At 40.8% G+C, this 9006-nt stretch overlaps 1 protein-coding gene across 1 annotated transcript; it reads left to right on the forward strand.

Moving 5' to 3' along the window:
- The first annotated feature begins 1250 nt into the window (after nucleotides 1-1250).
- On the forward strand, nucleotides 1251-7634 carry LOC125938309 (tripartite motif-containing protein 64C-like). The gene is made up of 7 exons (XM_049653376.1): nucleotides 1251-1662; nucleotides 1764-1766; nucleotides 2228-2323; nucleotides 3480-3710; nucleotides 4490-4512; nucleotides 5708-5805; nucleotides 6932-7634. Exons 1-7 carry the CDS (start codon nucleotides 1252-1254, stop codon nucleotides 7423-7425), a joined length of 1356 nt encoding a protein of 451 aa, XP_049509333.1. The 5' UTR covers nucleotide 1251; the 3' UTR covers nucleotides 7426-7634.
- Nucleotides 7635-9006: the final 1372 nt, after the last annotated feature.

Below are 9006 nucleotides of genomic sequence, written 5' to 3' on the forward strand. Positions count from 1 at the left end.
TTAGCACTGTGGCTTGAACGTTCACCAGTTCAAGATGTGAAGATGTTCTGATGATCTGAACTGACTCTGGGAAAAATCATTTTCCAAACTAGAAATAAAAGATAATTTTTACCCTTTATTTCCTTTACAAAAAAATTTTTTTTAATATTTATTTATTTTTGTGGGAGAGAGAAAGACAGAACATGAGTGGGGGTGGGGCAGAGGGGGAGGGAGACACAGAACCTGAAGCAGGCTCTAGGCTCTAGGCTCGGAGCTGCCAGCACAAAGCCTGATATGAGGCTCAAACTCATAAACTGCGAGATCATGACCTGAGCCGAAGTCGGATGCTTAACCGACTGAGCCACCCAGGCGCCCCTAGACTTTATTTCCTGAAAGGAGGAGTTTTGCTATTAAAGTTAGAAGCACAAATTCAACTGCTTACAGTTGCAGGAGTCAAAGTTGAAGGCAACACTGATTAAATTAAACAAGCTTAAATTAAACCTAATCAGTTTTATTTATTTTTAGAAAAGTACACCTGTCAGTTTGGAGACAGTATACATGGAGGCTGTTAGCATAGAGATGAAGTGTCTGTGTGTATATGTGTGCCTGTGTTACAGTCATGAAGAGAGAGAGAAACACATGCAGAGAGAGAGAGTCAGGGTGGGGAGAGGGGGAGATTGAGATTCTATATAGGCTTCTGCACCAATCAGCTAAGAAATGTAACTCTGTAATTATCCTTTCACTCCCTGACCCAGTCTTTGAGGGGCAGTAGTTTAGCTCTGATTGGGAAATTGACTATTTGACATTTATTTATTTTTGAGAGGCAGAGACAGAGTGTGAGTGGGGAAGGGGCAGAGAGAGAGGGAGGAACACAGAATCTGAAGTAGACCCAGGCTCTGAGCTGTCAGCACAGAGCCCTACACGGGGTTTGAGTTCACAGACCGTAAGATCATGACCTGAACCAAAGTCAGATGCTTGACCAACTGAGCCACCCAGGAGCCCCAAGAACACTGTCTATTTGAAACCAAAAAGATGGTGAGGACACTTTTGTCCCATTTTTTCATTTGTAGCATAGCATAAACCCAACGTATCTATATCTACCATGCCTCCCTTTGTGCTGGGGTTAAATTAATAGGTGGATTAGATAGAGCTCAAGCAGACAAGCTTTTGTCTAAAGGCTTTCCCCCGCCTCATCAGGACAGAAGAATGACTTTCTCTCTCTCTCTCTCTCTCTCTCTCTCTCTCTCTCTCTTTTTAAAGATGTACAGAAATATGGATTTGGACACCTTGCAAGCTTTGCAGAATGAACTCATCTGCTCCATTTGTATGAACTACTACATAGACCCTGTCACCATTGACTGTGGGCACAGCTTTTGCAGTCCCTGCCTGCACCTCTGCTGGGAGGAAGCCCAGACCCTGATGTCCTGCCCTGAGTGCAGGGGAATTTCAGAGAAATCAGACTTCAAAACCAATATTGCGCTCAAGAAACTGGCATCCCTTGCCAGACGGGCCAGAGTTTACCACGCCAACAGCTCCAATGAGCAGATCTGTGTGATACACAAGAAAGCAAAGGAGTTCTTCTGTGAGGCTGACAAGAGCCTGCTGTGTGGGCTCTGCTCTGAAACACCGGAGCATGTGGCTCATGGCCACAGTCCAGTCCAGTGGGCTGCTGAGGAATACAGGGTAAGTGATGGCTCTAGAGCAGTTTGGACTCATAGGCTTCTAAGTCCGAGAGAAAGATGAGGAAAATGATCATGAAGTTGATGTGAGTGGAGATAGTGAAGGTGGTGATTTTTCAATATAAATACCAAGACCAATATCCTTGCAGTGTGTTGACCAATTTTGACGCTATAATCATAGCTACGTTGAACCTTTAGTAAGGGAAATTTCCTTAGAAACATTGTCCAAATCTGTATGTTTGATGTAATTGTGGGGTAAGTGGCTACTACCAGGAACACTGGCTTCTGATGCAAGCTTGATGCCTTCATAGTCAGGTTATATAAAAATTTGAGTGCCAATTTCTCAGGAAATGGATAATATTATCTATAGACTACCCTCAAATCTCTATTACGTTTGTCACCTCTGATATCACAAATATTAGAATCAAATTAGATAATGCAGAGAAATCTGGCCACTCCATGCTAACTCAAGATTACTGGTTTCTCAGCCACTGACCTTTCCCATAGATAAGGGGATGAAATCTATAATATTATCTTCTGTGTTGCTAAAGCTCATGGTTATTTTGCAGGAGAAACTTCTGAAGAGAATGGGCTCTTTATGGAACATGACTCAAGAAATGCAAAATGACCTGAATCAAGAAGCTAACAAAATCCAGTCATTTGAGGTAAGAATGAAAATGTTCTATCTGTTTTTATGCAGATTGACATAATGGTGGTTTAGATTTTTGGCTACATTTAAGTTGCCAATTAAAGGATCATTTTTTTTTTCCATGAAAAAGTAATGGTTTCAAATGATAGATCAGTAATCACAGATATACAGGCCAAAAAAAGCTAGTGCAAAGAATTCTGGTATATGGGATACCCAGGGCATGCGAGATATTCCTAGTCCAACCCTACAGGTTTAGATAAACCTCCTCAGACACTGAGTTTAAGAAAACATTGTAATAGGGGTGCCTGGTGACTCAGTTGGTTAAACGTCCAACTCTTTTTTTCTTAATTTTTTAAAATATTTATTTATTTGAGAGAGAGAGTGAGAGACAGAGTGCTAGCTAGCAGGGGAGGGGCAAAGGGAGAGGGAGACACAGAATTCGAAGCAGGCTCCAGGCTCCGAGCTGTCAGCACAGAGTCCGACGTGGGGCTGGAACTCATGAACCATGAGATCATGACCTGATCCGAAGTTGGATGCTTAACCGAGTGAGCCACCCAGGCACCCCAAGCATCCAACTCTTGATTTTAGCTCAGGTCATAATCTCTTGGTTTGTAAGATTGAGTCCCGCATCAGGCTCTATGCTGAAAGCACAGAGCCTGCTGGGGATTCTCTCCTTCTCTCTCTGCCCTTCCCCTGCTCCTGCGTGCTCTCTCTCTCTCTCTCTCTCAAAATAAATAAACTTAAAAATAAAATAAAACATTGCAATGAATTTGGCTGTGAAGAAGAGGAGAGCCATAGGGTAGCACCGAGAGGAAAAGTAGAGAATTTAAAGATCTGTAAAGTGTGGTGTATACATAAGTATTTTTAAACATTTAGAAAAATTAGACAAAGGAACAAAAGAAAAGGAGGTTCAGGTAAGAGAGGAAATAATTGATGGAGCATCACAGCAAGAGAGCCTGGGACCTCTTAGAGAGCTTGATTTGAACAGGGAAGGCATCTAAGAACATAGACAAAGGGTGAACATAAAGGACTAGCAAATATTCCAGACATTTGGAGATATGAGGTACGAAGTTTGTCAAGTACTTTCTCAATGACACCAAGGAAATAGGATTTGAAGGTTGAGGTTTTCTGTTGCGAGTGAGGCTAACCCTTTACACCTACCATCTCCTCAGGACTATGTGCTTTTAAGGAAGGTGATGATCAAAATGCAGTATCAGAAGATGCATCTGTTTCTCCGTGAGGAGGAGCAACTCCATCTGGAGACACTGGAGAAAGAGGCAGAGGAGATTTTGCAACAACTCCAGGAAAGTGCATTCAGAATGACCCAACAGAAAGCAAGCCTGAAAGAAATGTACAAAGAGCTGGCTGAGATGTGCCACAAGCCTGACCTGGAGCTGCTCCAGGTGAGAAGGCAGGGTTCATCCTCAGAGACAGGAATCCTTTTTTGGGCAACGTTGCCATGACATTGAAATGCTAACAGCATATACCATTACTCTCAGCAAAGTCATGATGCTTATTGACTCCCATCATTCTGTTTGTCCAACCATTTATTTCTTCATATCCTGGTAATCTTTGGGATATTTTTTCCCATTTAGGAGCTAACCTATGGCAAAATTATTGCTGTGTAATCAGAAGTACTAATCACATGGATAAATGATCCAAAATCAGAAAAACCTTATAACTAGAGGAAGGTTAGCTATGTTGGAGTAATTCTCAATTTATGTTCCCCTAATCCATTGTCACTCTCTGTTTCCCCCACTCCAGAAATAACTTGCTGAAGACACTGAGATTTTGCCCTCTGCCTAGGCAAGGGTTGTAGAATTTGGCAATCAATTTTACTGCACTCCAAAACTTTTTAAAATGTAATTTCTCTGTTTTGCTTTCATTGTTATCGCAAATGATCAGATCTCTTCTTGGGAATAAGACTGGGCTCTGAGTGACAGTGGAAACCTAGATCGTGTTGCATCTCTGCACAGCCCCTTCCTGACCTCCTTCTTTCCTTAATATATCCTGAGGAACTCTGTCATGCTTTAGTTTAGGTTCTATTAAGGTAGTCTCTGATTGTTCCTTAGAGGGGAATGAGAGAAAAAAATACATCATTTAAGCAAACAAACAAGAATACTTAGAGAAGCAAAAAAACAAAACTCTCATGATTAACATTACTTTTTTTTTTCCCTTACAGGACTTGGGAAATGTATTGCAAAGGTGAGTTTCCACTAATGGTTACCGATTGCTGAGCAAGTCTCTTGTTCTTATTGATAAAGTGGATGGACATGTTTTGAGCTCTTAAAATCATTCTCTGTGGCTACTTTCTGTTGTTGTTTGTTGTTGTTGAAGCTTATTTATTTATATTTGAGAGAGTGAGAGCGAGCACACAAGCAGGGGAAGGAGAGAGAGAGAGAGGGAGAGAGAGAATCCCAAGCAGGCTCCACACTGTCAACATGGAGCCCAGTGTGGGGCTCAATCCCACAATCTGAGATTGCGACCTGTGTAGAAACCAAGAGTCAGACGCTTAACTGACTGAGCCACCCAGGTGCCCCTCTGTGGCTACTTTCTATTTCTTTTTAAAGAAGCCTAAAGACCTTCTGCTCCTTGGACTCAGTTTTCTTTTTGTGTGGATGAATTAAAATATACTTCAAACCATGCAACATTCTGGGCTCTGTTCCACTCACTGCTCCCAAATCCTCTTCCACCTCACCACAGTAAAACTTACCGAAGGAATTTTTCTAAGGTGTAACAGAAGGGGTTCCTACCCTAGAGAGTTGGAGGTGAAAAAGACAAGAAAGACGGATATTCCCCAAGAATGGATAGGAGGGGAGTGTGATTTTGTTCCCAGCAGTAGTAATGATCTCACCTATTCCATCACAACACATCCAGTGGTAGACAGGGCCTCACAGGAAATGGCTTCCTGGTGCCCATTGAGGGGGGTCAGACCCTGGGGACCAAAGCTGCCAGGCTGAAAGTAGATTCTCTTGCTGGACAGAAAAGAACAAAACTGTCTGACTCAGTTGGCCCTCCCCTTTTAGACACTGAATATATCATTAGTGACTATGTGCAGACTGACCTCCCAAAGGCTTTGCCTGAACATTGTGCTCTCTGTAAGACCTCAGGATCTTTGCTCTGCCTGAGGTGGAATAGAGGGAGGGAATGATCCTCAGTAATTTGCGAAATAGAATAATATCTGAGAAGAATGGAGAAGTTGGAGTTTGATATAATTTAAATTTAGAAAAAAAGGTAAAGTAACGTTTCTCATATTCCCAAGAGCATAGAATACAATGTATTCCCAACAAACCAAAATGGGAGAATTCTGATGAAAACTCTTTGAGTAAACACTGCTGCTTTTGTAATCTAGTGTGATTGACCTTTGGCCCAGAAGTGTAACTGATGTCATTCTTTACAGGACTGAATTGGTGCAGGTGCAAAAGCCTCAGCCCATGATTCCAGAGCTCACCTCGCACGGCATCACAGGAATCCTAGACATACTGAACAACTTCAGAGGTAAGAATCAGCCCTTTGGCAATCAGGCCTCAATTTCTCTAGTGGTTCTTGGGGATGATTCTCCTTTCTCTTTTAATTTTGTTTTTTCTGACATGAAGGTAGTGTATGACTTTCCAAACTTATTGTCTCTTTTCTCTCTAAATAGTCATGTTACAATGATAAAGACTAAATTTTCCAACTTATACTTTACTGAAAATGCAAAGCACGATACATATTTTTTAGTTGTTTCTGGCACAAACAGAGCAAGAGAAGAGTAATCAGGTTGGTCGTGTAGTTATGAAGAGCTAGAATATTTAGTTCTCAGAGCAACAATCAATATGTATGTTTATTCAGTTTACTCCAGTCTTGAAAGTTTTAAATATGGCATTGGTGGCTTTTAATTTTTTCTATATTCCAAGTGCCTTTATCACGCATTGTACAAAGACTATTTATTACTTATAAAATCAGAAAGCTTTGACAGAGAAAGATCAAAATTGTCATTGGCAGAATAATTTTAATGTTATGAGAGCAATCTCAAAGCCACTGAAAGGCAAGGGATGTGTGAACAGGGCTGAAACAGAGTGGACCCACAACAGAGAGTAGGTCTAGACAGCAGAGGGCTAAAATTGGCATTTGACTAAATCCAGGGTCTGAACAGATAATGTAAAGCCACAACATTCTTTTCAGAAGCTTCTAAACTAAGCATACATGGATTTCTATAAAATTTTTGACATTTGAAAATGTCACAGGTACCAGTTATATGCCAGTCAATACCCACATAATAGCTAGGTGCTATTTATTTATTAAATAGTATTAAAGATAAACAACACAGGAAGAGTTTTCTGAAGTAAAGACAAAAAATGAGGTGTGTCCTGAAACAAATTATCCAGACTGACATCAAATGACTGCTTCACACAGTTCACAATATGTCTGGATGTTTTTCCTTTTTCTGTATGATTTGAAGGGTTTCTGTGCTATAGAGGCAGTCACAACTCTTGCTCTTCATAGATAAGCCATCTGAACTCTCTTCACTCTTTTGTATTTCCTTGAAGGAGGGGAAATGAAGAGGTCATTGGTGGGTAGAAAATCTTTGCCCCTCAGGACATGGAAACCCATTCACTGACCTAATTTTTGCCTCTCTTTGTAGTGGATAATGTGCTGAGTCAGGAAGCCACTGGTCGCTACATGTGCGTTTCTGAGGATGCTGGAAGTGTGATGTTTGGAGTCACCCATCCTGGTGTGTACAGAGAGCCTGAGAGCCTGGCGAGCTTGGCAGCCTGGGGACCTCAGGTCTTCACCTCTGGTAAACATTACTGGGAGGTGGATGTCACATGCTCCCCAAATTGGATTCTGGGAGTCTGTAAAGATTCCTTGATGAGTAATATTGATATCATTAGTGATCCTGAGGCAGCATTTCTTCTGTTTTCTTTGAAGATACACAATCGTTATAGTCTCTCCACCAACTCCCCGCCCTTAATTCAGTATGTGGAAAGGCCTCTGGGTCAGATTGGAGTATTTCTGGATTATGACAATGGAACTGTGAGCTTCTATGATGTTTGCAAAAGTTCCCTCATATACAGTTTCCTTCCTTCCTCCTTCTCTTTCCCTCTGAAGCCATTCCTTTGCTTTGGTTCCCTCTGAAAAAACAAGTTTTGTGAGCATTTATTTGATGAATTCCCATGTCTGAGGAAATTCCTATCATGAAATCTTTTCATGTAAAACAACAGGATAATAAGGGTCTTTGAGCACACTGACTTAAGGGAACAGAATCATTGTACGTTTATAAAATGGCATTAACTATGTTGACTATATAAATTTGTGTATTAAATTTTCTTTTAATAAAAAATTGTTTATTTTGGAGCATTTTCTGGAATATAATCAATGCCTTCTCTTCTTTCTTTCTTTCTTTTTATTTTTGTTTTATTTTTTATTTTTTTTAAATTTACATACAAATTAGTTAGCATATAGTGCAACAATGATTTCAGGAGTAGATTCCTTAGTGGCCCTTCCCCCGTTTAGCCCATCCCCCCCTCCCACAACCGTTCCCGGAATCCTCAGTTTGTTCTCCATATTTATGATTCTCTTCTGTTTTGTCCCCCTCCCTGTTTTTATATTATTTTTGTTTCCCTTCCCTCATGTTCATCTGTTTTGTCTCTTCAAGTCCTCATATGAGTGAAGTAATATTATTTTTGTCTTTCTCTGACTAATTTCACTTAGCATACATAATACCCTCCAGTTCCATCCACATCATTGCAAATGGCATGATTTCATTCTTTTTGATTGCCAAGTAATACTCCATTGTATATATATGTATATATACCACATCTTCCTTATCCATTCATCCATGGATGGACATTTGGGCTCTTCCCGTACTTTGGTTACTGTTGATAGTGCTGCCATAAACATGGGGTGAATGTGTCCCTTCAAAACATCACACTTGTATCCCTTGGATAAATGCCTAGTATTGCAATTGCTGGGTCGCAGGGTAGTTCTATTTTTAGTTTTTTGAGAAACCTCCATACTGTTTCCCAGAGTGGCTGCACCAGCTTGCATTCCCACCAACAATGCAAAAGAGATCCTCTTTCTCCACATCCTCGCCAACATCTGTTGTTGCCTGAGTTGTTAATGTTAACCATTCTGACAGGTGTCAGGTGGTATCTCATGGTGGTTTTGGTTTGTATTTCCCTGATGATGAATGATGTGGAGCATTTTTTCATGTGTCGGTTGGCCATCTGGATGTCTGCTTTGGAGAAGTGTCTATTCATGTCTTTTGCCCATTTCTTCACTGGATTATTTGTTTTTTGGGTGTTGAGTTTGATAAGGTCTTTACAGATTTTGGATACTAACCTTTTATCTGATATGTCATTTGCAAATATCTTCTCCCATTCTGTCAGTTGCCTTTTAGTTTTGCTGTTTGTTTCCTTTGCTGTGCAGAAGCTTTTTATTTTGATGAGGTCCCAGTAGTTCATTTTTGCTTTTGTTTCCCTTGCCTCCAGAGATGTGTTGAGTAAGAAGTTGCTGTGGCCAAGGTCAAAGAGGTTTTTGCCTGCTTTCTCCTCGAGGATTTTGATGGCTTCCTGTCTCACATTTAGGTCTTTCAGCCATCTTGAGTTTATTTTTGATTATGGTGTAAGAAGCTGGTCCAGGTTCATTCTTCTGCACATCGCTGTCCAGTTTTCACAGCACCACCTGCTGAAGATACTGTGTTTATTCCATTTGATA

Source organism: Panthera uncia, chromosome D1, assembly GCF_023721935.1.
Source record: "Panthera uncia isolate 11264 chromosome D1, Puncia_PCG_1.0, whole genome shotgun sequence".
Classification (NCBI taxonomy): Eukaryota; Metazoa; Chordata; class Mammalia; order Carnivora; family Felidae; genus Panthera; species Panthera uncia.

Excerpts from the sequence above, each read along its gene's own strand:
- LOC125938309 (XM_049653376.1), top strand. The coding sequence starts at position 1,252 with ATGGATTTGGACACCTTGCAAGCTTTGCAGAATGAACTCATCTGCTCC. Across the intron at positions 3,711-4,489 it reads CTGACCTGGAGCTGCTCCAG|GACTTGGGAAATGTATTGCA; the intron begins GTGAGAAGGCAG and ends TTTCCCTTACAG. Across the intron at positions 4,513-5,707 it reads TTGGGAAATGTATTGCAAAG|GACTGAATTGGTGCAGGTGC; the intron begins GTGAGTTTCCAC and ends CATTCTTTACAG.